This window comes from Porites lutea, chromosome 6 (assembly GCF_958299795.1).
Source record: "Porites lutea chromosome 6, jaPorLute2.1, whole genome shotgun sequence".
NCBI lineage: Eukaryota > Metazoa > Cnidaria > Anthozoa > Scleractinia > Poritidae > Porites > Porites lutea.
The window spans coordinates 4590556-4618082 of record NC_133206.1 but is presented as its reverse complement, the minus strand read 5'-3'; the positions used below and the strand labels follow the sequence as shown (position 1 = coordinate 4618082).

The 27527-nt window shown below is 39.9% G+C and overlaps 2 protein-coding genes and 1 long non-coding RNA gene across 3 annotated transcripts; 2 read left to right on the top strand and 1 right to left on the bottom strand.

The window, feature by feature from the left end:
• Positions 1-1439: 1439 nt before the first annotated feature.
• LOC140941315 (uncharacterized) lies at positions 1440-2016 on the bottom strand. Its single transcript, XR_012166445.1, has 2 exons — positions 1758-2016; positions 1440-1657 (listed from the first exon to the last, which is right to left on the bottom strand). It is a non-coding gene; the product is annotated as an uncharacterized lncRNA (long non-coding RNA).
• A 2503-nt stretch (positions 2017-4519) lies between these two features.
• Positions 4520-5435, top strand: LOC140941789 (uncharacterized). Its single transcript, XM_073390804.1, has one exon. It carries the CDS (start codon positions 4588-4590, stop codon positions 5104-5106), a length of 519 nt encoding a protein of 172 aa, XP_073246905.1. The 5' UTR covers positions 4520-4587; the 3' UTR covers positions 5107-5435.
• Positions 5436-11756: 6321 nt separating this feature from the next.
• On the top strand, positions 11757-24997 carry LOC140941314 (85/88 kDa calcium-independent phospholipase A2-like). Its single transcript, XM_073390296.1, has 11 exons — positions 11757-12023; positions 12286-12514; positions 13694-13841; positions 15207-15484; positions 16320-16502; positions 17130-17355; positions 18794-19132; positions 19551-19701; positions 20793-20926; positions 21813-22123; positions 23782-24997. The coding sequence occupies exons 1-11, from the start codon at positions 11803-11805 to the stop codon at positions 23995-23997; spliced, it is 2436 nt and encodes an 811-aa protein (XP_073246397.1). The 5' UTR covers positions 11757-11802; the 3' UTR covers positions 23998-24997.
• Positions 24998-27527: the final 2530 nt, after the last annotated feature.

Sequence of the window (27527 nt, the reverse complement as noted above, 5' to 3'; positions counted from 1 at the left end):
CTGAGGAATTATGACGAACCCCTGGGGAGGACGACTCTGCATATGAAAGGCAAGGGGATGCTCGTCGGAAATTTTGAATTAAACCCCTACAAGAGATCGATCCGGGCGTAGCCCAAGCTTTTTTGACCCCTGAGAGACTATGTTACTGAAAACTCAGACAATACACGTATTTTTATATTTTTTCACATGCAACCCTAAACAAGACCTTCACGGCTAAACATAATACCGTTTTGCCTAGAACACCGTAAATGAGACCAAAATCAGAAATTTACACCCCGGCCTAAGAAAGACGACGAGCATCCCAAGCCCTTTTATATGCGGAGCGCCCCCCCCCCCCCCCCCCCCGAGTGACGAACGCTCGCGCTCTATTCGCCTCCTCACTTCTTATCTTATCTACAAACAAGCGAGACTCAACGCTACTTACAGCGTTCTTGTTATAGTCTAAAATAAGAATCCAGAACTCAATTAATGAGTGTTTTTGATTGACGAGCAAAGACGATAGCAGTTCGTGCGCCATTTTGAGTTGCCTGGCAAAAATGCTGTCCTTCAACCTCCCCTTGACAATTTCCAAATAGGGCAATTAACCATGTGCAACACACTCTTTATCAGGTTCTCAAACATGGCGACGAACCAAGTGACTGTGAATCTTCCTGTCTCTGTTACTATTGTTATATTGAGGGTTTAGGATTGCATGCTGTTCACACTGTGCGTTATGTTATAAGAATTAAGAAACGTTTACGTAATGGAATCGAAATCGAAAGGCAATAATCGAAATCGAATTGAATTGCAAGGAATATGAATATTTACACCCATAAATGAAATGAAATAAAGTTAAAACTAATGATAGCAATAACAAAATCTCTTATAAAAGATAAAATTGATAAATATATTTTACCATTAATTATTGTACAATATATAGAGGATATTACATGGCTGCGCGGAGATACAAAATTTCTCTTTGAGTGTTGAAAAATATTTCATGAGTGGGCGCAGCGAACGAGTGAAATATTTTTTCAACACGAGAAGAGAAATTTCGTATCTCCAAGCGGCCATGTAATGTTCTATTTATTATATAAACACCAATGAAATACCAAACCATTTCACTTTAATAGTTTTTGCGATTTATTATGTAAGATAACATGTTATTTTCACATGTGAAGATACCAAGTTTTCGCGCGAAAGCTCTCCTGGTACTTCATTGGTGTTTATATAATAATTAAAAATACTAAAAAAAATTAAGCTAGAAAAGACTGCCTTTATAGCTGGAGATTTTCGTTTCCCTCATCAAGATTGACAAAGGTAGTCCAAAATAATTGATTGATCAATGCTGGCACCTTCCTTCTCTTCAACCCCTTCCCTGATCCGAAAATAAAGTTCATTACTTATCCCTCGAGAATCTAGGGATCTTATACCGAGAGTTAGGTAATTGTAAGCTTCAACAATTCAAGTTATGCATGTTTATTTATTTTGTCAAAAGCATCAACTGAAATATATCCATCTGTCCCTGGTTTCATAGTTAGTAACGTCGCAGACTTAAATCTTGGTGTAAGGACATAATGTGGTCTTGATAATCAACTCCTGACCTTGCACAATTTAGCTAGGCCTTGCACTTCTTTCAATTCACAAGGTTACTTGCTCGTTGTTCGGTGGATTTGGCCTAAAAGAGCGAAAAATAGAAACATAGTCGCCGGCGCTGTACTTTACTAATCCGGATTCTGCAATAAACGATAAATTAAATACTAAAATAGAAGACTTACCCGATACCGTCAAGTCATCAAATATTTTGTTAGAGGTCTTCGATTCGTAAGAATCCAGCAGAATCCGACTCCTTTGAAGCCTGTCGATTATTTCTACCTCAGGTTTTGGAAATTTTGAGCAATTCACCTGTCTACTCAAAGTTTACAATGTTTACAACAATATGCTACTAAAATTGATCGCTTCCAAGACTTAAAAAGACCAAAAATTGGGCCGTGCCAAGAAAACGACTTCCTTGCCAAGAAAACGACACAAGATCTGGCAGGCGTTCGCCTGCTGTCTGGACCCTTCCCATGGTCCCCTGCGGTTTATTATGATCACCAGTCACTCGTTTCGCGCTCTCCTCTGCCATGTGAAAAACGAAGCGCCTGAGGAGGAGGCTGGCACAGGCGTGCGTAAATAAAGATTTTGTTCATAGCGGCTCAATAGGACTTATATAGGGCAAGCGCGCGCGCTATGTTATAAAAATTTATTACTCACAAAAACAACTGCTGCCAGGTCTTCTCAAGAAGCCGTAATGACCAGCCAATGTTCGTAAATGAAGTCGTCTTCGCTAAAAACATCTTTTCTGGATTTCGCCGAGCAAAACGTAAACATCTTTTCAGCAAATCCAAACCGTACTCCACGACTGACTTCTCACGAACATGTCACGGAGGATTTTAACTTTAAGTGAACTTTAAGACTCTTTTACCTTTGTTTCGGCTTAGTTTCCATTGATCGTTAACGAATAAAGAAGCAAATTTTCTTTCTCACTTTTACAGAAAGAATATTTTCATTCAAACTAGACGATTGTGGCGTGTTCATAATCAGCCAATAGAACCGTTTGTTATTGTGTTGCACGTTACGAGAATTTTGCAGTTAATCAAAAAGCAAGCATTTTTGTCAGCTATGTTATAAAAGAATTTGCTCATGCTTTTAGCTGTGCGTATATCGAGTTATGGATGCACTTGGGAAGTTTGGAGAGCACTCAAGAAGCTAGAGTTGCACTCGGCTATCGCCTCGTGCAACTCTTACGCATCTTTCGTGCTCTCCAAACTTCCCGCGTGCATGCATAACTCGATATACGCACGCTAAGCATGAACAAATTCTTAATTGTTTGGCGTCGTCGACGACAACACGACGACGAAATTTACTAGTCACGCTTGCGCAGTACACTGTAACTCACTTCCGGTCGTCGTCGACAAAGTCGTCGTCGTGGTTCTTAAGTTCCCTATTGACCCTGAAAAACTGTTACAGTATCGAGCCCCCTTCGTATGCCAGTACGGCCTACGTTGTTGCATCGTATGGCCCTCGTTTCTTTTCTGCTGTTTCGTAAAAATTTGGGCAACTTGAGGGAATTTTTTGGGCAAATAGTTTACCGCCACCCCCCTGGCAAAAAATTGCCCGTACGCCTATGCCTAAAAGGCAATGTAAAACGGAAGTTTTATTTTTAAGCTACGAGATGAAAGTTGTAAGGTCTTGTAAGAGACGCTTTAGGGTTTCTTTTGGGGTTTCAATTTCATAGAATTTAGCTGAGTATTTAAAAAAATCGTCGCCGGTTCTGACGGATGTATTCAGAGGGGTCCGGACCCCTCTTACGGTTCGCCTGGATCAGCCACTGTTAGTTCGCCTTAGTTAACGTTAGACCCTTTTATATGGAGAAACCGTGGAGGAAGGGTCACCCGCCTACTCGAGCTATCCGTACCCTAGGGGAACCACATTTTCATACATTTCTTTACAAAACGTACAGTGTGGCAAACCGTTTACATGACAAACAAAAGTTGGCTCGGCTAGCTACAAGGGTCACCCTCCCAGACAGGCCAACGTTTCTCCATTTAAACGCTTCAGGTTTGCCCAGCCGGGTTAACTTGGTCAAGGCGAGACAATCAGAGCATGCGCGAGCGCTGGTGGCTCAGGTAAAGGGGTCAACTTTTTTTCTTATTTAAACGCCCGCTAAAATTGACTCGGCTGGCCAGGGGCCTCATACTACCCGGAAAAGCGGCCTTAGACGTTTTAGACGCAGTGCTCTGAGTCTGTGTTAGAGTCAGAGCTTTAATGAATATATTCTTTAGTAAATAAAGAATCAACAAAGCGGAATGTAACATTGAACGTTACAGTGATCAACATTCCTCAGAAAAAATCGGTTGGTGTTTTGACCATTGAAATGAAAATATTTGAATAAAATCGTACTGTAGACTCTACACCAGGAGCATGGACACTTAGTTGCCAAATTGTTTCCATCCTCATTCGGTTGTTACTATGTTAATTTTTTTCAATTTAAGGACAAGTAAATTCACTTATTAAACCTATTCTTAAAAATTTTCCGCGCGTTTTAGCAAGTGGCTGTAAATTTATTTCTGAAGCAAATGCACCACCGAGCCACACGCTTCCTCTATAGTACATAAAAACATGTATAACTTGCTTGAGGGAGCAAGAACAGGTCACGATCATTCGTCCATAACAATAAAATTCTCACAGAACTGACAAAATAAGAAACAGCTGAAAATGAAATACTACAACTCCTAGTCACAATTTCTTTCATTATTTATGGAACAGAAAATTAATCATTTCATTGGTTAGGGTTTTTAGTGAATTTGTGGAACTATTGTCGTTGAATAGAATTAATGTCTTTAGCTAAAGTTTAGCAGGTGTCGAAAGTGTCACGTCTTTGGGAAGTGCTACAAGCCTTGTCTAATTAATAATATTCGTGAAGAGCCAGTAAAATACAACTTGCGGTTGTTCACTATTCACGTACAGGAACTCTTTATCGCTGTTTACAAAAATGATGAGTGCAGTTGCGTTTAGTTCTGTTCAAATCAGACAAAAAATCTTTTGCGAAAGTTGCAGCGATTCATGGCCAGTGATTCAAAGATTCAACAGCAAAAATCTGTGAACTCCAGCACAAAAACACTCTTGCGAGTTAGGAGCCTCGCTAAGGATGAAGAAATGGAGAAAATCTTGGAAGAAATTGATAATCGCAATAAATACAGTCCTTCGACCAAGAACTCTAAAAAACGGCAGCCTATCGAAATTCCACCCGAGGAGGAACTTAATGAACTCTTTGTAGATGTCGAGAAACGAAACGCAGAGTTGCAAGAACTGCTTCTGGCCGTTGAAAGTTGCAGAGATTCGGAAAGCGAAGGCCAGCAATCAAGGATTACGTCAGCTGAGACAAGACGGAGCACCGATACCTTGGTTGAAAAACTCTTGGATGACGTGGATGATGTGGCATTTGAGAAATGCCAATTCAACTACAGACCTACTGAGACGGCAAGTGGTTTAACTAATACAAAGCCTTACTCCGCAAAACTTAAGGCTAGCGCCAGCGAAGAAGAACTTGATCATATGTTGGCTGAACTGCTGGACCTCTAATTAAGATGTACCCTGAATACCAGAGGTCTTCTCGATCATCAACGGCGAGAAAATAGCCAAGTTCGAGATTCGCTTTGGAGGCTTCGCCGCTCAATTCCGTCACCCCCAAAGAGAAAAACACCTCTGGCACCCAGGATAAATGAAATGTCGCGACAGAAAATTGAACGTTTGAGTCAGTTGGCTTAATGAACACTCGTCTGATATATTATAGTCAATATGCTTACAAATATTATTTGCTTCGTCAACGATAAAACATTGAGCAACGCCGCTTAGAATTTTACTCCGTGGAGCTTGAGAAACAGAGGACCATCTCAGGGGATAAGCCTGAAGACAAAGTATTTTAAAAAATACTGTAGTCTTTTTTAGCAAGATATTTCAGATCCGTTTTCTTTTCTGCGAGTTCATAAACGTGTCTTTTTTCCAAGCAGTGACATTTTTTTAAAGATTATTTGTTTCCTATAGCTATACCCACCCAGAAAGAAAAAAAATACAATAAACTGTCTTTCGATTACACCGCATTATTCATTTCTAATCATTGTTTTCTTTTTTCTTTGATTACTACGCCTATCAGAACAATTTAAACATCGTGACCCTGTCAAGCGTTTACCATTAACACCACACTGCAAGTATGCCCAAATCAATTACTAAATAAAAAGTTAAATGTGTCACTAAGGATACAATTTGGCTCGAATAAACATGTCACATTATTTAAGTGGGGTACTTTTAAGGTATAAATAATAGAATTTTTTCTATATTTCGTTTTTTCTTTAAATTGGCCTCCTAAATCATTTAAATTAAAAACTTCTGTTTTTGGCCTGGGAAATATTTCCACAAATTACTAAGAAAACACCAGCAGTTCAGGGAACTGAAAGTGTAAATAGAGCCTGTTTATATAATGAGTGAGCCGGCCTGGACAGCGTCGCTGGCTCGGTTCTTGCCTTGTTTCCCATGCCTCTTATATTATAATGGTCTTTGTGTTTATATGAGAGGGTGGAATGGCTCACTTTTCGGGATCCCGGTTGCTTTCCAGACTCTGAATAAGCCTCATACGCCACAGTGAGTTGTACACATCTGCGGAGTGCGAAAGGAAATAGGCTCAACTTCTGATATATCAGCCTGAAGTCGAGGTACAGATTGAACGCAATGTACGTTCTAAAAAAACAAAAAAGAAATCTCTTTCTAAAGAAACCTGGTTTTCAGATGATTGCCCTAAGTAGTTCTGAACGAAGTCTTAATGATGACTTGGGGCAAGAGAGGATGACCCTGTAGCCACCCGTGCGGATTTACGCCCCTTGTACCACTTTTGACTTCACCAGTTTCAACGGTCAAGGAGTCAAGGGTAATAACCCACGTTCGATATATTAAAATTCTAACATACTCCGAGGCTTTAGACCCTGTTTACATGGAGTGGGGGACCCCGGTCCAGTGGTGTAGGTTTCTTTTGTTTTGTGTCCCCCAGAGCGTGAAAACAAAAGAAACCAACCCCACTAGACCGGATCCCCCACTCCATGAAAACAGGGTCTTAGAGGCAAAATTGCCATTTTTTTCACGACTTTCTTGTCTCGTAATTCCCAGAAGAGCTTGAACACAAAGAAAACCAAACTAAATATGGAAAAATGAACAAAACGCCTCAGAGTCATGTTAGAATTTTAATACATATCGAACAGACGACCTCTGGGAACAAGTCTATGGCATTAAACATGCGTTATCAGGTCAACTTTTACAAAGATAAAAGTTTATGTGTTCCAATACGAGATAACGGAAAAGGAAACAATCTTCCGTTTTCAGGCCGATCGTTTACGTCGTTCACCTGTGTATGTTCGGACGTCAACCGGTATACGCTTGGACGAAGTCTTTTTTGATTCATCACGCAGTTGCAAATGCAATGGCGAGAGGGATCATCTGTTTACTAGTTTGGATTTCAGCAGAAGTCCATCACTTTTCAGTTAAAAATTAAAAAAGATCTGTAACAAAGTTTCGTGGCTTTTAATTTTTCCCCTTATTTATATACAGTTATCCCTGACTACCAAGTGTTTAAGTGTGATGTCATATATCGTCTTTAATTTCTTCGTTAAATTTGTTGTTTCTTTGTATACCTAAATCTGTGATAATTATAGATTTAAAATTTATGTTCTCAGCAGGTTTTATTAGTCCTTTTCCCATTAATCTTTGTTGGTATCAATATGTATCTCCTCCGCGATGCCTAATATGTTGAAAACATAACTAAACATTTGATCCCGGGCTCATTTTGCCTTGTTACTTTCATCACGAGCCTTGATTGCCTTGATTACTTTGATCCCGAGGCGAACGGGGGAAAGTCGACCCGTGCACTAGCCTGCCCGGAGTAATTACTACTACTTTTCTGCCTTCTTTGCGAACATCTCAACTTGGTTTTGAACTGAAATTTTCTGCGGAATGAAACTAATAGTTTATTGATTATACAAGTTCGCCTGAGTTTATTCAATTTGACAAAACCCACACAAACCGCATCTTTTCGTTGCCATTACAGACACTGTATCATTTGGTCATCTACCATCACATTCCATAAACAAAATGGCCAATCGTGGAGCGGATTATGACTGGCAAATCCCCCCACTTTCGTAGTTCCTTGGGGGCTAATTTTCACGAACTCATAATTAAATCAGAAACATTATCTGGCAATTCCTCCTCCTCGATATCCATCTTGTAAACCCACGCAAAAATGTCTGCTATATTCTCCTCATAATCCATTGAAAGTTGAGAATTACTGACACAGCTGTTTTCATGATCCCCAAGAAGATTTATTTCGCCCAGTTCTTGTCTTGCGGAGATAAAAGGCATGAGAATTTCTGGAGGAAAATTCCTTGTTATTTCTGTCACAAATATTGGTTGCATTGCTTCCCTCGCCATTGGAATGCAAATTTCCTGATCGCTCTTTGAATGGTTTTTCTTCCGGGAGAAATAAATGCGTTCTGATAACATTCCCTTAAAACTTCTCTTTCCTCGAGGGAAAAACCACCATTTTCTGTCGCATCGTCTTGAAAGCCTGAAATTCCTACACATCTTACGACAAACCAACTTGCACAAGAATTTTATAATTCCTGCGATGTAAGAATCAAACAAGAGTCAGCTGGTGCTTAATAATAAATCCATTAATGTTTCGTTTTGTGGTAGCTCAGTATGTTACAGGAAAATGATTGGGTAAAAGAGTGCAATTTGTTGATATGTTTCTCATTACATTTCACTATTTTTATCTGTGACTCAGTTTTCAGGTAAATAGGTAATACTAATTTTAACTTCCGCCTTGGCATGGATCTGATCTCATTTTTTCCCTTGATCTGGTCGCAATGCGGCTTTCAATAACTTTGAAATAAATTCCTGACGTTTGACTTCTAACGAGTGAACGCCTACTGAAGAGTATACAACATCTTCTTAAAAATGTTGTTTTGACCTTGGCTTCAGTAGTACCGCAGATGCGACTTTTGGTCTTTTTAGATGTTTTTTAAATGTTCAAATTTACAAAATAAAAACAGTTTAAAACTGCTATAAAGAGCCGAAGGACCCTTCTGACAGAATGAAGCGAAAACAACTAAGTCATTGCAATATCTAGGCTCACAATACTGACCCATTGTGTTAAAGAATCAACTCCCACGCGAAATTCAAGCCAGTTCAGGGGAAGTTGGGTCGCTGATTCTCCTCTCCTCGCCCAGAGAAATCTCTGAAGCAGGTTTAAGTTTGCTTTGATTTCTTCGAGGTATCAGTTTTCTGTAGATGAAGATAGCCTGACACTTTCCCAATGTCAGCCAGATATCCAGTCCCTTGCAAAGTGTCGCTCATGGATTCCACACAAGGGTTTTATGTCATTTAAAAATTAATGCAACTTACCTCAGCAGAATTGCCTATCTCTTTACCATCCTGAAGCAGAAGCCAATCAGGGGAGATTTTCTAATTTTCCTTTTGGAATTTGAATGCGAAAATAGCCCGCAAATGAAACTTACAGGGGCTGACCAATACGATGAGCGCTATTCGGTTCACGGACTGTACTTAATACTGTGAAAAATGTTTTTCAAATCCCAGAAATAAACTGTTTAATAGAAGTCAGAAAAAGAAGGATCAGGTGAATTATTGGTGAAAAAACAAAGAAAACTGAAATAATTAATGCCAATTTTCTAAAGGTGAACTAAACACGTTTATTGAAAATTAGAAAAAAAGACTTTAATTTAGAACCTAACCCGTCCTGTGACATGCTATTTTTTTCAAACACATATTTCATGTACATTCGTCCGCGCAAGCATTAAAAATAACTTTGATTCTTAAAAAGCAATTGACCGTTTCCATATTTATAAGATGTTTTCTGTCTCCACTGGACGTACGCCAGCATCATATATCGCTCATGTACGGCTCTCTCCTCCGCAGAGTCCCCGCTAAGAAGTACTCAAAATTGCAAAAACGTCGTCATAGAAAAATGAAAAAAAAAAAAAAAAAAAAAAAGGCAAAAGGCAAATAGGAATTAGTTTGAGTGATAAGCCTAATAAATTCATTGCCAGCGTCCGCACATGGACGTCGTATTTGCCTGTTGGAATTCGAAGCAAATTTTTCTTTCTTTTCATCGGCCGAGAGCCCACCACGTGACCTGCAAATAACTGCCTACAAATAATGGTCTGCTTATGCGCAATGCCGTACAACTGTGTTTTGAAAGTGTTTGGCTGCAAATCAGACTGGCTGCAAATAATATTCTGCATATGCGTAAAGGAAACCTTTCTTTTCTCCTTCTGGCGATCGCTCATGCGTGAAAATGGCAGATCGCTTCGCTTCCCGAGGATTTTCATTAAAAAAAACAAATTCGGTGATCGAATGATAAAACAATTATTGAACACGGTTATCGCAAAATATCGTGATTTGTCAGTGTCTCGCAGGTAAATTATTTGCCTTCGGCTTATTGATCTGCTCGCCACTGCTCAACCTCGTCCAATAATTGTTAATTGTTTTAAAGCTGAAAATAAAACTGAAAATTCCAGCGGGCAAATGCATCGGCTGCAAACGAATCTACCATGAGAATGTGGCTTAATTAGCCAATTTAATTCCTATTGGGCTTTTTCCTTTTGTCATTTTTCTAAGACAACGTTATTGCAATTAGGTGTAACCCTATATAAATAGCAATAATCGAAAAACACAAAGAGGCCGCCTTTGCGGAGGAGAGAGCTCATATAGAGTGTTTTCACATGACGTCAGGGCGGCCATATTGGTGTCCCAAACCAATGAAACGGCGGCCATGTTGGTGTACCAAACCCGTCCTCTGGGAGTTGAACTCTTTTCCTATGCAAACGCTTTCTATTGTTCCAATAAATTTGCATAGATGCTGGCCACGGGAGTGAAGACATTCTATACGGTCTCTTTGCATGATACTAATTTTACCCGTAGAGGAAATATACAAATGTTTCTCTCATGTTATTTATTAATTAATTAATTTTACTGAAAAAAGGGACTTTCTCTTTCTCACGATAGCAAGTTGTAAGTTCTCTGACTGTCTTTTTCTTTCTTTTGATTTAATAGTATTGTAATTATTTTAGTTAAAGCCTTCTTTTATTCATGTAAATTCTTCACGTTTTTTTGCTGACCTTTAATTGGCCGTTTTAGCCCCCGGCTTTGGTTTTTCTCATGTATTTTTCCGAGTGTGTGATATATAACAAAGTTTTTAAAGTTTTTTTTAAAAAAAATAAAGCAAACAGTACGGAATAAAGCTTGGCTCTGCTGATAATGTTGTCAGGTTATAGTTTCAAACAGGGCATTTATGTGACGGAATGAACACTTTCTAGGGATAGTCAGAATTTAATGATTACCTTTCACGCCAAGGAGCAATTTTCAAGGTTTTATATAAGGGGCCGATCATTTGAATTCTGAGGAGGGGGAGAGGGGGGTATGGGTAAGAGCCCATGGGCTCCTTGCTGGTATGGGTGATCTTAGAAAAAAATATCTTGCAGACTGATTTCGAGGGAAAAAAAATCCTGGAAGGAAATACCCTGCCTAACCTGCGAAAACATCCGTTTCTCCTCGCTCTTCGCCGATGGGGACGTTTCGCGCGGGACGTTCCTCCTCGCGAAACGTCCCCGGCGGCGAAGAGCGAGGAGAAACGGATGTTTTCGCAGGCTAATACCTGCCGTGATGGCTTTGTATGTAAGGGAAAAAATCCTATCACCAAAGGTTTTGTAAAAAAAAATTCTTGCCCAAACCAAATCATCCATATCCCCCGTCAAAAGTCAAAATTGTCGGCGCCCAAACAGAATCAGGTCCGGTTCAGACGCCGAACTTTTCATGAGCCGAACCTAATTCGAATTAAGGCCGACCAGACGCTGATTTTGATTGCTTTTCGGTCAAACTGCTTGCATATACGTTATACTGATTTATGCATTAGGTTCGGTACATGAAAAGTTCGGCGTCTGAATCAAAGCCGTTCCATAGTCGCTCCAGAGGCGAAATTCCCGGCCGGGCTAGGCGAAAAGAACGGCTGAGCCGTTCCAAACTGAAACAGGCGTTCCTAATTGATTCAGTCGCCGAACTTCTGAACCGGGCCTCAGAGTGTCCTGGGGTAGAGTGATGACGTAACATGTCACTGTTGTCTCTAAAGTGAAAGTGGAAAGTGGTATTCACAACAAATTGAACGAGTTAACCAAATGTTTATTTGCGTGCCAGTCACCAGGTGTTAAAAATTCTTCGAACATGGGAACTACAACCTCAAGCTGCCATGTTGAAGAGACAGTAGCTTCACATTATGACCACGCTGCTGTTTTAGAAGAGAAAATAGACGGATCGGCCAGTTTACGACTCCATAGGATCACCTCTTATCGTTTCGAGGCTATCCTTTACAACCCCCAATACTCCCCAAACTGTTTTAGTCTATATCGATTGGCTGACGAAGTAGAAGCCAGGAAGAAGTTCAAGTAAGCCACCTTTACTTATCTGCTCTATGTTGTGCTTTTCGTTGGCTCAGGTTGTATAAATTGAGCGAATCCGGTTATTATTGTTTTCATTTATTTACACTTTCAACGTTAATCACATGCAAGGGTTACTCAAGCTTAATTTTTATGTCAAAGTGGTTTTTCATTAAATTAACTGTTACTTGAAATTTTTTCGGGTGTGTGGAATCATTTTTAGCCACATAAATAGTTTAAATACATTTGTATAATTATATTTTGTTCGCAGAGTATTTTATGAGAGACTTGCACCATTTTACCTGAGTTCTGCCAAGTGTTACAATACTGAAGTTCTGCAAGAACTTACCTCCTGTTTGGAGCAGCATCCTGATTGGTCATTAGCTCATGTGGCTTCACACGTGAACCTGACAGAGTGTTTAGAGAACAAGGAGATAGCAGATACTGTGGACAGTGCATGCCAGGATAAACAACGGACACCTCTACACCTTGCCTCTAGGGTGAGGCTCTCTATTACATGTAGCTCTTATGCACTAGTCAATTGCAACCCAGACCCCTAAACCCCTGCGGATAGTGGATATTTTATGGAGCAATAGTGGGGCAAATACATTGATGTTACATTCATTACTTGCACTAGCCCCTGAGAAATTACCAAAACTTTACAGCTATATACATCTATCCCTGAGGTGGGGAGCCAGTTGACCATGATCAATGACGTCAAGCCTTCATGAAGGCTGTGACCTTCAACGCAAACTAGCAGAGTTTGAAAGGCATTTTAGCCACTCCCTCCTGAAAAATTAACGTTTGTGTATGGCTTTTTTTTGTATGGAGGAGAGATACAATGCACTCAATTCAAATATTTGATCCGTTAAAGTGAGTCATTTTTAAACTTAAATTATATAGTGATTTGTTAACAGACAGCTTATCCGGGAGGGGTAATTACCATGTGAATCTGTACCTCGGGCCTGAGGTAAATCCTTTAAATTACGAGGATACTTTTGTAAATCTCCCCACTATTCCCCGGGGGTTTGGGGTAGTGGTTGCAATTGACTAGATAGTGCATTACAAGCTCTCCTTAAGCCAGATTGTGATGCCAAAATAATTATTGTCCTAAGCTGAACTTAGGTTACATTCAAACAGCACTCGCCAAATTTTCAGCCTGTTTAAAGTCGATCTGTGTGTTTAGTTGTTCTGTTCATACAGAACCACCTTTAATAATTGTGCAGTAATTTAGATGCCTAGCCATTCAAAGTTCAGTGATAACAGAGCAATGAAAATGAATGGTTTCGTGTGAAGGAACGTGACTAGTCAAATGTTTCAGCTAGTCAAAAATTCATCCAGTGTCATGTGAATGTAGCCTTACTTCAAATTTTAGGCCATGGCCATTTGTTGGTTCAATTTTATCCTTGGTTTCAATTTCATTTTTCTCTGTTTCAAACTCACTTGATACATTACCATACCCAAAACCAAAGGAAAATAAAATTTAAACCAAGGATAAAATTGAACCACAACAGTTAAATCACTAATAGAAGGTTAGATCTTCTGTCCATAATGTAGGAAGATAAACATTGATTATTTTTGCCTCAGAGGCATCTGATTTTGCAAACTTAAACTTTTTTCCTTTTTCAATACGATGTACAAAGGTCTACATACTTGTAATTTTTCCTTTTAATACTTAGAGTGGTAAACTGGAATTTGTTCAAAGTCTGATGGATTTTGATCCAAAGCTCCTAGTTAAGGACAAGTTAGGTAACACTCCTCTTCACTATGCAGCTGAAAAATACCCAGAGGTACTGAACACATTGCTGAAAAAGGCTCAGGAATTAGGTAGGGAAAATGCCCAGTGCAGTCAAACCGTAATGACAGAGCTGAGCTGTATGTCTGCCAATTAAATCTTGCATGCATTGGGAGGGAGTCTCATGCCAGCAGATTGAAACTTTTTATCTTATGCCAGCCTGTTCATGCCTGTTGGCCAAATTTTCGTGCATTGCTGAAAAATATGATCTACTTGTCTTAATGCGTCAACTAGTACTTTTTTGTGAAACAGATACTGATGAGGTGTCAATACCCAGACCTGAATAGTGCTTCATAGTGCTTCTGATTGGTTAGAGCAAAATGTTCAACCAATCAGGAGCACTATACCCTGTACTCAGATCTGGGTAGTGACACATCAGTATGGAATTTCTGTGTTGGTTCCTCAGGCAGGTACAGGTATTATTTACAACTGTTGTTTCGTTTAATATAGAAGTCAATATTACATGTATAAGCTAAGGTAAGATTGTTGAAGATGGTTTAGGTGCAATGTTATCTGGTCATTTCCCTGGAAAAGGAGCTTTCAAGACATAACAACTAGGAAAATGTTGAGACTTCTGTACTGTCAAAATGGCAAATCATACTCATAAAGTCACCGCATGTGAGCTCAGTGATCGAGTGTGAAACCTTGATGTATAGCCTGTAGTAACGCTCCCATATATCTACTGATTTTCTTTGCCCCAGTTACAGTACTAGTGAATTGTAAGAGGAAAGATTCCGAAGTTTTATTGTAACCCTTTATTCCCAAAATACACATAAAAATTCTCCTGACTGATCTTTATAGATTTCTTTAAATAGTTAGTTAAATAACTTTATAAAAGATCAAAGCAGTTTTTCTTTGGTTATCATTTTAACAATTTTTGGCAATGTATGATATTGTTAGGAGAACATGTCAGCAAAATTTAACAACTGCATCGCTTAGTGGAGGTGGGTGCCCGGGATGTCCAGTGGCTTCACCTTTTGGCACATCCAACCCCTAGACAGAGTTATGCCCCCCATTGCTAGCATGCAAACCCATGCCCTCCAACCATGACCCCCCATGCCAATGGAAACAGGCACCTGTCAAACAGATTTATCAGTGGAAAAATAAAGGGGCTGAGGGATAGAGGTAAAAAATGATCCAAAGGCTAAACGAAGAGAGTGGCTGCCAGGAAAACACTGTACTGAGCACATGGGGGTGACGCAAGCAAGGCTGACCGCGCTTGAGCCAAACGACTGACCAAAATTACCACTGACCATGCACGTGCTCCTCGTTAACTGTCTTAAATATATATATTTAACTTCATTTAATGTTTCATTAGCTAAACGAGTCTTACTAGTCTTATAATGTCTCTTCCATGATATTTTTTGGTGATATTTGTTTTGTGTTAATGTTACCAGGTAACCATGTGGCTGAAGTAGTCAATGCAACAAACTCCAGTAACCAATCTGCTTTGGATGTGGCCTGCCGCTATTCCCAAGAAGACAGTGTTGAAATGCTACTGAAAGCAGGAGCAGATCCTAGTAAACCCCACGAAGGATTCCATCCAATTCACACTGCATTGAATGCTCAGAGCCTTGCTTGTGTTGCGACACTGTTAGAGTTCCATCCTGAGCAGGTTGATGTTCGTGATACAAAATATGGTGGAGCTCCATTACACTGGGCCAAATCAAAGGAGGTCAGTAATACAGCTGAACCTTCATTTGCGAAAAAAAAAATAGAAATAAAAATGGTCTGAACAGTTTAAATAATTTGTTCATCATGAGTTGTAACATTAGTGGAATTGTGTCATGTACATAATTATCATCATATATTGTTAATTCAAATGATCACATACTGTATTATTTGCAACTGAAGATTATCGTAGATCGATTGAAACACATCTTGTTCTAAATTATTGAAAGTAATGTGTTTCATCAAAGAATGTAATGTTATTTTTAGTCCAGCTTTACTGGCTTCAAAGTGACATGAATTTAAATTTAACAAAGGTTAAAAACGTCTTGATGCTAGACTATCAAAAATATTTGATTTTTTGAATTATTATTCTGGGAGTGGTCTTAACAGTTTTTTTTTATAATTATGGTTATCCACTCTAGGTTGAATTGCAATAGCTGCAATTTTATTTTTATATATATTTTTTATATATTGATATCATAATTCTATGAAGTAAATGTTTTGTTTATTGTGGAAGTGCTGTCTGTTTTTCATGCTTAGTTCAAGCTATTTTTAAGCATCATCAGGCCATATAGTGTTGAAGTCAGGATACTGATAGCCTGCCATCATGCTCTCCTGGATTAATTTATGCAAAAAATGACAATAATTAATTAATAAAATAATGCCTGCAGGTGAAACTCAAGATGGACTGTATATTAGAAACAAAACCAGCCTGTCATCTGAGGCCTGGATTTGAAGGCAGGAACCCCAAATTGTAGGTCTAATCGAGTGACTGGTTGTCCAGAATGCTCTCCTTCACCCTCAAAAGCTAATTAAAGTAATTAATTTTTTTTACAAAGGCAGTTGAGCTACTCCTCGACAGTGGAGCTGACGTAGAAGCAAAGAATAATGATGGAGAGACAGCTCTTCATATCATGGCTCGCCGTCGAAGACTTGGCTGTATTATAGTGCTGTTGAGTCGAGAAGCTAATGTTAATGCTCAGAGCTCCGATGGTTCTACACCACTGCACCAGGCTGCTGCTGTAAGTGCAGCCTGCGCAGCAGGCATTCCAAGGGGGAGAGGGTAAGGGGGAATTTGGGTGCATGAAGAAAAAGAGAATGAAACTTGTCCCACTTCCTCTCTCCTCCCTTGTATACCTGATGGATTCCCTCTATCCCTTTTCCCTTCAAACCCCTGTCATGAAGGCTGTTAGTGCTTTTCATTTTAATTTGTTTTAAAAAAAATTTTTAACATCGGTCTTGATCTACATGCACACGTTGCTAATATTTTTTGAAGCCTGGAGTAGAAGGAGGTGTTTTGAGTGTTGTGGTTTGAAAGATTTCATGCAAAAAGCTAGGACTAAAAATGTCCTTTTTAATTAAAGATGCAAAGTTTAATTTCTTGACTGTATTTGTTGTAGATAAAATCTGTTCTCAGGTAAGAGCATTAGAATTCAGAGTTTTCTTTGTTTCTTAGCTCTAATATTGTTCATAGGAGACAAAGAAAACTCCCGACAGGTTTGTAAACCCTAGAGAGGATTTTACCCACAACATATAGAAACAGGTCGCAGCTTTTAAAGTTGCATAGCATGTGATTTATTGGTTGTCATTATAAGTGCATTTAAGAAAAAAATCTTTATCAATATAAGGATAATTCCTGATTTTGCTAGGTTGGGGACCCAGACATAGTTCGTGCCCTCATTGTGTTTGGTGCTGATGTTAATATCACAAACAAGAGGTATGAAACCCCAAGACACTTGGCCACTTTACTTCGACAACAATTGTGGCGTGAGGTTGTGCGGGCTGTTGGATTTGTAGGCGCAGTGGCTTGTGATAAAAGCAAGAATGGTTGCACACTTGAGTGTAGCGAACCGTTCCAGGAAGAAATGATGATTGGTAAGAAAACCATTCTTTCCTTGCAAACTGGTTGTTGGAAGGACATGGTATCACACCACGTCCACACGAATCTTGATGTTTTTGAAACCGCCTTTTTTCACACAAAGGGACCTTCCGTCTAGACTATGAGTAGTCCCCCATTTTTCCTCAGGGATAGTAGAGCGAGCGAAACGCGAGCGGGCGTGAAAATCACCCCACGCGAGAAAAGTCGCCTTTTCTCGCGTGGGGTGATTTTCACGCCCGCTCGCGTTTCGCTCGCTCTACTATCCCAGAGGAAAAATGGGGGACAACTCGTAGTCTACCTTCCGTCCACATGAAACCAGTGAATCTGCCCACCGAAACCGCATCTTTTTAAAAACCACCCTTCTAATGGTTTATGGCCCCGTCCACACGAATCGGAGTAACAAAAGATGGGGTTTCAAAAATGTCCTGATTCGTGTGGATGGCACCTTATTCTAAGAAAGGGCCTTTCCGCAATATAACTACAAAAACAATTTATTTGTTTCTTCTAAAAATCATAACAGTATTTGCATTTACCAATTTTTTTAAATGGGGATTCATCTGAGGGCTCTTTTTTAACAAACTGCTCACGTCAATCAAAGTGGAATAGAATAACTTAATTTTCGCGGGAAAACCGGAGTGACCATGGACGAAACCGAAAGCACATTTTTCACGAACGAAGCACAGACTATGATTTGCGCAATTCCGTTCATAAATTGACATTGCCCAGGCCGCGTACTAACTATTTGAAACACAGTTTGAGTTACAGCAGTGCTTTGTTGTGGGAACTCTTTACCCGAAAATATGAGTGAAATTAAATCAATCAGGAAATTTGAAGAGCAAATCAATCATCTGTTTGAGTCGTCGGACTCTCACTCGGCAGTCTTGTAAAACAGTGTGTCACTAGTTTTTAGTTTAATTAATTGTAATTAGATTTTTACTCTATTATTACTGAAGATTTCACCGAGTTTTAAATAAAGGATCTACCTACCTGCCGCGCCATAATCGCGGTAAAAGTTTTGATGGAATGTGCCGCGGCGTGTATTTAAGTTTAAACGTTTTCGGTGCGGGGTTTATGAAAGGGCGGCGTTTTTTTCAAAATCACATTTCTTCAATCACTAATGAATTAAACAGAAAGATATTCAAAGGTTATTTTTCTCGCTTTTCTGCTGAGAGAATCGTAATTTTCGGGATTGGGTAGATTACAAAGTTCCGAGTTTATCTTATAAACCCTCGAACAATCAGCCTCATTCGTCTGATTAGGTTCGGCGTTTATTCGAGGGCGGCGTTGCTTCCATCTGTGTCGATACATCGAGGGCGGCTTTTATTCGAGTAAATACGGTATTTGCTATTTGATCAATGCGTGTCGTCTTTGATATTTTAAATGGCCGCAATTTCTTCCCAAATTAAACCTTTATCCTTTTCTTTGCACTCAAAGGTGGCACTATTGCCAGTGCGGCCCCCACTTTACCAGGCTATCTAGACATCCTCAAACTTGCCGCAGGATTAGTGTCAGCTGGACTGCTTCAGTCAAGTGCTGGACAAGACTCAGTTGATTCTGGGCCTGGACGTCGAGGGTCCTACAATGAATCAATCTTCAAATCTCTGCACAAGAAAGAAGCCATTCTAACCATGGATGGAGGCGGAATCCGGGGATTGATATTAATACAGCTGTTACTGGCTTTGGAGGAGTTCACCAAGCAACCAATTGTGCGGCTGTTCGACTGGATTGCGGGCACAAGTACTGGAGGTATTCTAACTCTGGCTATCGCACACGGTGAGTTTAAAACGATCCAACTAAATCGGGAGAGTATCGAGAGCGTAGCTTAAAGTAAAGTAAAGAAGCCGATAAATTGTTTGAAAACAATTTATGGTTGCTTTTTTTGTGAGAGGTGCATGTTAATGCGTTCAAACATTTCTGATATATTTTAAGTAATCTTCTCAAAACCAAAACTTGCAAGTTCAAATTTGATCTTGATTGTAGAAAAACTTGTTAGATGCATCGTGGTAAGCAAATTACAACAGACCATATTCTATTAATATTATATTTATTTAAATTTATTTTCGTCAGTGTTGTAAACCCTGTTTGCGCATCCAGGAAAACGCCTGAGTGGTAGGCTGTTGAGTACTTTCAGTATCAGGCGAATCAAATAAGCCCTTTTCCTTTATAAATCTTTCCATGTGCTGTTTTTCAGGAAAGTCTGCTCGTTATTGTCAAGGCCTCTACTTTAGAATGAAAGACTTGGTGTTTAAAGGTCCCAGGCCGTATGATTCTGAACCACTCGAAAGATTCCTTAGACAAGAATTTGGAGATAATGTCAAAATGACATCCATCTTGCACCCGAGGTAAAACAACTTAATTATCTCTTACCTTCCACTACACTAATTTTTGCAGTAACGTTTATATCCTGCTAGCCTGCGTAGCAGGCGCTTGGAAGTAGTGGGCGCAAGAAAAAACGGGCTCGCGTGTCTTCCTCGCGCGCGCCCGTTCTCTCTTTCGCCCACTACTTCAAAGCGCCTGCTATCGTACTCGACCGTTTTGTTGTGAAGTTTGTCCCCTTCCACAAGTAGCCCTTTTTATCTGAAAACGGATTTGTTTTTTTCCCTCCGTTTTCAGAAAAATTCGCGTCTTTTAAGTTGCGTTTTTGAATCGTCTTTACCCTTCCGCACGAAAACAAATTGATTGGAGTATGCGCATAATGGTATCCAACACCGTGACGTAATAGTTATTAAAAACCTCCGGTTTTATCTGTGTACACGAATACAGCAAATCGGCATTTTCAAAAAAACTCCACTCTGGAGAGAATTTTTGAAAAGATGCGTTTTCGTTGAACGCCGTTTTCACCGGATACGTATAGACGCCGGTAGGCCAAACCGGAGAAGAAATCTCTGCTTTCATGCGAAAACGGATACGGCGTATAAGCGGGGCCTTTGTAAAGGGTAGACTAAGTACATGTGTATCAGGTTTTCCTTAGGGATAAGAGAAGAAGAGATTTCAAAAAACGCCCAATATTGGGGTTAATAAAGTGTTCATTTAGAGTTTAAGCCACATCACGTTTACGGCTAATAGCAGGTATTTCTACGCCATCATTTTTCCGGCTGTTTAGTACGCCGGCTTGCCGTTTATCTTTGACAGTTTTTCATGTGAAGAGAGACGTTTTCACGTTTTTGAAGAAAGAGTGAGAGAGAACTGTACTTTTTGTCCTTCTCAAACACTTGACCATCTTCGCCTGAATTTCAGACATCACTTAGAGTCGTTTACGTCACTGAGGGAGTAAACGACTCGATTGTCGGAAATTCTGTGCCGTTTTCTGTATTTGAATACTACCCGCGCAATGGTTCTAAACACAGCTAAACACTAACGTTACCTCGATGGCACAAGGCCCTTATTGGAGGAAAATTATTAACTTTTTTCGGATTTTTCCCCTACAATTTAGAGTCCTTGTAACTGGAGTTTTAGCTGATCGCAGACCAGCTAGTTTACATTTCTTTCGGAACTTTGATGTACCAGATGACCACGATGAAGCTACCCATGCAAAATCTCCATTTCCGGCGCCGCCAAAACCTTCAGGTACCTTATAGGTTGTATATTGAGATAAATACATCGATTGTGCAATGGAAAATGATCACTTGGACGTGACAAACTTTTGTAGGGAGTCAATCAGACTGATCAGACATTATTAGTGAATGAATGAGAAGTGAAGCAAAGAAAATATTACATAGCTGGCCTCTTGTTAGCTTCCGTTTGATTTTGTTAAAGTGCGGAACAGTAACCTTCGGTACTGCATAGTAAACAGAGAAAAAACTAGGGAGCGTATTGAAATTTACCAACAGCTTAAAATACTAAAAAGGCATTTCACTCACGACAGAGAAAAACAAGTTGTAGCCTAGGAACATTGACCAGCATTCGTAAAGGAGAATCAAGCATCCCTTAATTGTGCAAAAAACCCACGTTTCTTCAGTTTGGTAAATCCCTAGGGGGCTGGGGGTACTCCGGATTTCAATTGACGGGGATGATCAAATGGGGGCAAAAATCAAAATTAAAAAATTAAAAAAATCCTTGGACCAAAAATTAACCGCCCCCCAAAAATCCCATGCCGAATTTCCGAGCCTTAGAAATTTCCAGTAATCATTTATGAATTGAAACGTTGTTTACACCTCTTGTATTAACCGGTTTCATAAAAGAGACGTAATGTTATGCTCTAAAAATTAAAACAGCCGCAAAACAAGCTTGCTTGTACTTTATTCGCTACGCGGCCAGGATACGCGGGCACTATCACGAATTTTCAACTTGTTTTGAATACCTAAATATATTGCTTCCAAATTTTCCTACCCCTCCAAATCCTCCGATTATCCCATCACTTGAAAGCCGGAGTACCTCCCCCTAGGAGTAAACCAGCCAGTCTGTTGTCTATGTTAAGAAATTCACTACAAAATAACTTTTGTTGCCGTTGCAGATCAGCTGGTATGGCGTGCGGCCAGGGGAACCGGTGCCGCTCCTTCCTTTTTCCGCGCCATGGGTCAGTTCCTTGATGGAGGATTAATCGCTAACAACCCAACGTTAGACGTGCTAACGGACATCCATAAATATAACAGTAATGTTCGAGGTGATCAAGCCTGTCCGTTCGGTCTAGTTGTGTCCCTCGGGACGGGAGTCCCGCCCCCGATGCGTGTCACGTCTTTTGATGTGTTTAAGCCAGAGTCCATATGGGATGCAACTAACGTACTCTTGGGAGCTCGTGCTTTAGGAGAATTACTCGTTGATCAGGTATGTACGTCTACACCTTATTTACGACACCCGCCATCTTTGCACGCGCTTTAAGACTGATGGGACAAAAGCAATGCCACGTGGTATTTAAGGGGGCAAATAAGAGATAAAATTTGCCAATACTCCTAAAGGCAGACGAGTTTGTTTATTCTCTCAAAACGAGACAACAATTTAATAGCTATGTATAGTGTACAGGACGAGTTTCGAGAAGTTTTACATCATTATTGCTGGCTGTAAAAAAAATTACGGTCGCTACTGCATCCAAAAAAGTAACAGTGATCACTTCCAGCTACAATTTGCCATTATCGTTTTCGGTTGGGTAGAATGAACAAAATCGACCGCGATTTCTTACATTGGCAAATTTTATCACTTCTTTTCCCCTTGAGAAACCACGTAAAATCGATTTTATTCCATTAAGCCCCATGCAAACGGACACAACATTGTTGGCCAACAACCGCCAACATTGTTGGATGTTACATGTTGCATCCGTTTGCATACCCTGTTGTATGTTGTTTTGTCGTTGGGAGTTGTTGCATCGGTTTGCACATCACTGCCCACACGGACGCAATAACTCTCATCAGTGTTGGCCCAACTATGTTGGGAGTTGCGTCCGTAAGTAGTTTTACTCCGCGCGTGCAAAGAAGGGTGGTATCGTGAATAGGGTCTATTAGTCAAGCTGATACTAGTAATTCATTGGCCAGTTAGGCTTGAGACCTCGTCGGCGTTTTGTCGCAATGCACTATGGGGATGTTTTGGAGGACGAATTTCGGTCCTGTTTCCTTTTCAACCTCTTTGTTGCTAATTCATCATTTTCACATAGACCATAATGCACCTTGTTTACCCCCCAAATTTTTGCATAACCATTGTTTCCAATTTCTCCTGGGTATTACAGTCGTCCCAAGAGAAATTGAAGACAATGGTTATGCAAAATTTGGGGGGGTAAACAAGGGGCATTACGGTCTATGTGAAAATGGCGAATAAAAGAAGCGATAATGTCCCAAAACATTCCCATAATGCAGTTCGACACAACTCTGACCCAGTCTCACGCGCCACCTGAAATTGGCCGAAAGGGTCCAGTTTCTCGGGAGTTTCTTTGCTGTCGACCTGAGTGGAGACTATTAACATTCAACAAGAAGCAACTTCACTTGCAGTATCAGTTTCAGAGGAAGTGCGTTATAAAAACAACAACTACGATTCGCAGTTGAAATGATCATGAATGCTCAGGGAAGAACTTTACATTATTGATGATGTTTTAAACGGAGACGGAAATGTGTTGACAGGATCCTGTAAAGAAGAGCAGTGTTGACTTCACAAAAAACTAAATTTTTGAATGAATGTCCACTGGCTACAAATTAGCCTGTTAGTGCAATTTGGTGGGAAGATGTAAGCAACTTTATTCTCCGATGACTCCATATAAATCCATTTAAAATAGGCCTGGATCGTAGTTTTAGAAGGATTTATATGGAGTCATCAGAGCATAATGGTGGTTATATCTCCTCATGACTTTAACCTAATAGGCTGATTTTCGTCAAGTAGGCATGTTTCATATTGTTTCTGAATATGCCAACCAATCCCTTGATGTCACAAAGTTGAATTTTTTTGACATCACACCTCTTTACTCTATTTCATTTCCCTATTTGTTTGTTCTCTTTATCCAGGCTACCGCTACACACGGCCCGGTTGTTGAACGTGCGCGGGCCTGGTGTCAAATGGTGGGCGTACCTTACTATCGCTTTAGCTCTCCAATGTCATCCGATGTTGGTCTAGATGAGACTGATGATCGCATTCTCGTTAAAATGCTGTGGGAAACAAGGGTTTATGTTTTGCAAAACTTCAAGGAATTCACTGAGTTGGGTAAAAAGTTAACCTCGTGATCCGATTTAACCCAGCAGTGAGACTGATTCAGATTTCTCGGTTGTTGCAACTGTGCATGTAACCTCGCGTGCGAGCAATTCATCCAGTGTGTTAACAGTAGGGTGGCATTTCACCTCAACTTATATGTTAAATTATTAACTGACTTAACTTATTTAACGCAGAGAACAAGATATCTCAACAACAACAAAAATTATATATTTCCTCACTTGCATCACATTTTGCTATTTTTCCTTTCCGAACACTGTTCACAAATTCTACTCTGTAAAATACTCAAAATCAATAGTGGTCAAGGTTCCCTTTAGCTTCTCTCCTGAAAATCAAATAGTTCTATATAGTTCTATAAGGAATTTTTGTCTAACATCTTACAATTAACTGGATTTCGTCAACTGATGTAAACGTTTGAGTTAATACAGCTTTAGACGGCATGTGAATAGTTTTAACTTTATATAAATGATATCTGTATCTTATCTTTTACTAACGTCTCGTCACAATTAGATTACTCGGAACTCCTGTTCGTGAAAAAAGCTGCGCCAAAGAAGTGATTAATGTCCTTTGTCTGCTCTAAAGGCTATTAAGTACGAAAAAATTAATATGGAACCAAAAAAAAATGAAAAGCTATGATAGAAAAAATATTTAAGGTGTAAAGGGCAAGTTAGTTTAACCATGATCTTTAACGATTCAGCGACTTTGGTCTAGGACTACGAGGGGTTTTTACCAAAGCTTTTAAATTCCTTAGCATTTCTAAAGCAAAATAAGTATAGCTAGAGAATTATAAGCATTTCAAAGTAAATGGTAAGAAAACATTTGTATTCAAAGAGTAGGGCCATTTAACTTAGAGAATGTTGTTGAAACCGTATCACAACAACCGTAATGGAAACCAGCAATTATATATTTCAATGATTGTATTTTTTAACGAGGAAAGGTTTTTATACCTGAGGACCGTTATTTAAACACTTTAATATGACTAAACTTGATAACCTTACATGTAGCGACTTTCATATGAAAAAAAAGCTTAAAAATTAAAACAAATGTGTCAATATATGGGGCGTCTCGAAGCTCTCTTAACGAGTAGCCCATGTTCGGTAGCCTGCGTAGCGGGCGCTTGTCTCCCTCGCGCGCGCGACGCGCGCGCCCGTTCTTTCTTGCTCCCATTTGCTTCCTAGCGCTTGCTACGCAGGCTACATGTTCGGTATTGAAATTCTAACATGACTCCGATGCTTTCTGGTCATATTTCTATATTTGGTTTGGTTTTCTTTGTGCTCAAGTCTCTTTTGGGAAATGCGCAACAATGGAGTCGCAAAAAATTTGGAATTTTTGCTCCGGAAGTCTCGGAGTCATGTTAGAATTTTGATATTTCGAACTTGGGGTTTAAAGGACTTGTGTCACGGCAGGGGAGTGTCTAGTTACTTTTTTAAATATTTCTAAATTAGCCTCTCGCGGCTTTGCCGCTCGTGGCGGCGACGCCGCTAAATCTTACTCGACTAGTACACAATACCGCCAGCTAAGCAGGCTATGGTGCCAGGCGTTCCTTGCGGAGACCGTGGAAACTGGGACTAAGAATCGTTGCGTGATCGAAGCCGCGCATGTTTAGCGAAGAAAGCTTAGGGACTTGTCAGAAATTAGCTGGGGGGGAGGAGGGGTGGAAACAGAGGGAGGGTCACAACTTTTTGAGACTCAGAAAAGGGAGGGGTCATCAAAAATGGGCCGTTAAAAGGGGGAGGGTCATGCAAATATATGCCCGTGATCATGTAGAGGTTCACCCACAGAAGAAAAACAAAATTTCTTTATTTGGTAAAAAAAAAAGAGCAACGGAATATTATGGATATAAACTGTGAAGTATTTAACAAACATCTACTTTTCATTTATAAAAATGCTATAGAATCTTATTGCAATAACGAATAATGTTGTTGTTAATGTTATTATAGTTTTGGCTATCCTTTTCATCCCTGTCTTCAGCATCACCATCAATGCTGCTGTGAGCATTTTGATCATCATCATTTATGTCATCAGCATTTTATTTTGTTTATTTTATCTTATTTTATTAGCTTCGCATTGATACAATCACTTTCATCATCATCATGATTTTCATTTAAGTTGAAGTGTAGATATTGTTTGATAATGTCCTGTGATTCATTGGTGAACAACCCTTCTCAACGATATATGGTTTTCCTTCATAATGAAGAAATAATGGGCCAATAGGCTCTGTAATATCATGCGATTCTTGCTGAGGTGTAATGGTTTCAATAGCTCCTTTGCAGTTAGCTTCCATTCTTTTCGCCCTAGCTTTCTTTGCTTTGCTTTTATTTTGCTTTTGTTTCCTTTTTTTTCTTGTTCATTTGTTTGTCTTGTTGGCTTGGAATCCTGCACCTTAAAGAGCCTGGAACATTTTTCTTTCAATTCTGTAAGGTGGGGAGGGTCATGATATTTTAGACCAAGCTCAAGGGGAGGGTTAGCAAATTTCACTCCCATTGCAGGGGTGGGTCACCTAATTTCCGAACCCAAATTTAAAATTCCCACCCCCCTCCCCCCCCCCCCCTGCTAATTTCTGACAAGTCCCTAATAGGAAAGAACAATTTAGAGCTTTTCCGAAACGTGTCGGTCCACGAATTCTATCGCTTGAAAGCGTCGATTACTTTGGGACAAGTGAACACGACTGAGTGGTCGAAAAAAAATAAGAATCGTATTGAGCAAAACTGCGATAGTCGGGTGAGGAGCATACGATTTACTTTCGGCAATGATTGAAATGACGTGCCATGTAAATAACTTTTTTGATCTCTGGCAATGATGTAGCCTCCCACGCAGGCGTTTTTAGGGGAGCTCGTTTGGCAATGATCATAATTTCTCTGGAATCGAGGCCCCTGAATTTTCGTATATATACACGCGTATAGCCTAACACGCGTACTAAATCAATTCAGAAACACGTAAAAAGTATCGACGTCGATAGAGTATAGTAGGAAGTAAAAACCTTTAGAACATTGAAATTTTCAAAGCCTTGATTCTGGCTATGACTATTTGCATTTTTACAGATCCCCAAACGTATATGACGTATTTTGGTGACCCCCCCTTTTCAACAACAACAGTCTTATTCAGGACTACGTTCACCCGGGAGATCAAACTCAACCTTCTTTTGAAATGACTCCTGGGTTCAAACCTTTCACTATTTTTTTTGTTAAACACCACCAGAGGAAAGACGCAAGGTGAGTCATTTTGACTTCAAACATTTGGAAAAATCAGAACTCAAGACGTATTTTAAGCGACTTCAAGCGACTTCTATTAGGTCTGGGATTTCTGTGCCCTACTATATATGCCCCCAGCCCCGCTAGCCTCCCTTCCCTGAGGGAAAAAAAAAACGGCGAAAGGATCCCTTTTCTGACTTTTTCCTGAGGGGAGGGGGCTGTACAAAAGCGGGCGGTAGGCGTGTCTAAGGCGTGACTGGGGGCTCGTCAGTACAGGTTGTAAACGGAATACACTCTGTCACGCAACCCCGGGAGAGAGGGTCCAGGGACGTGTGATATCATGTTTCACTGTG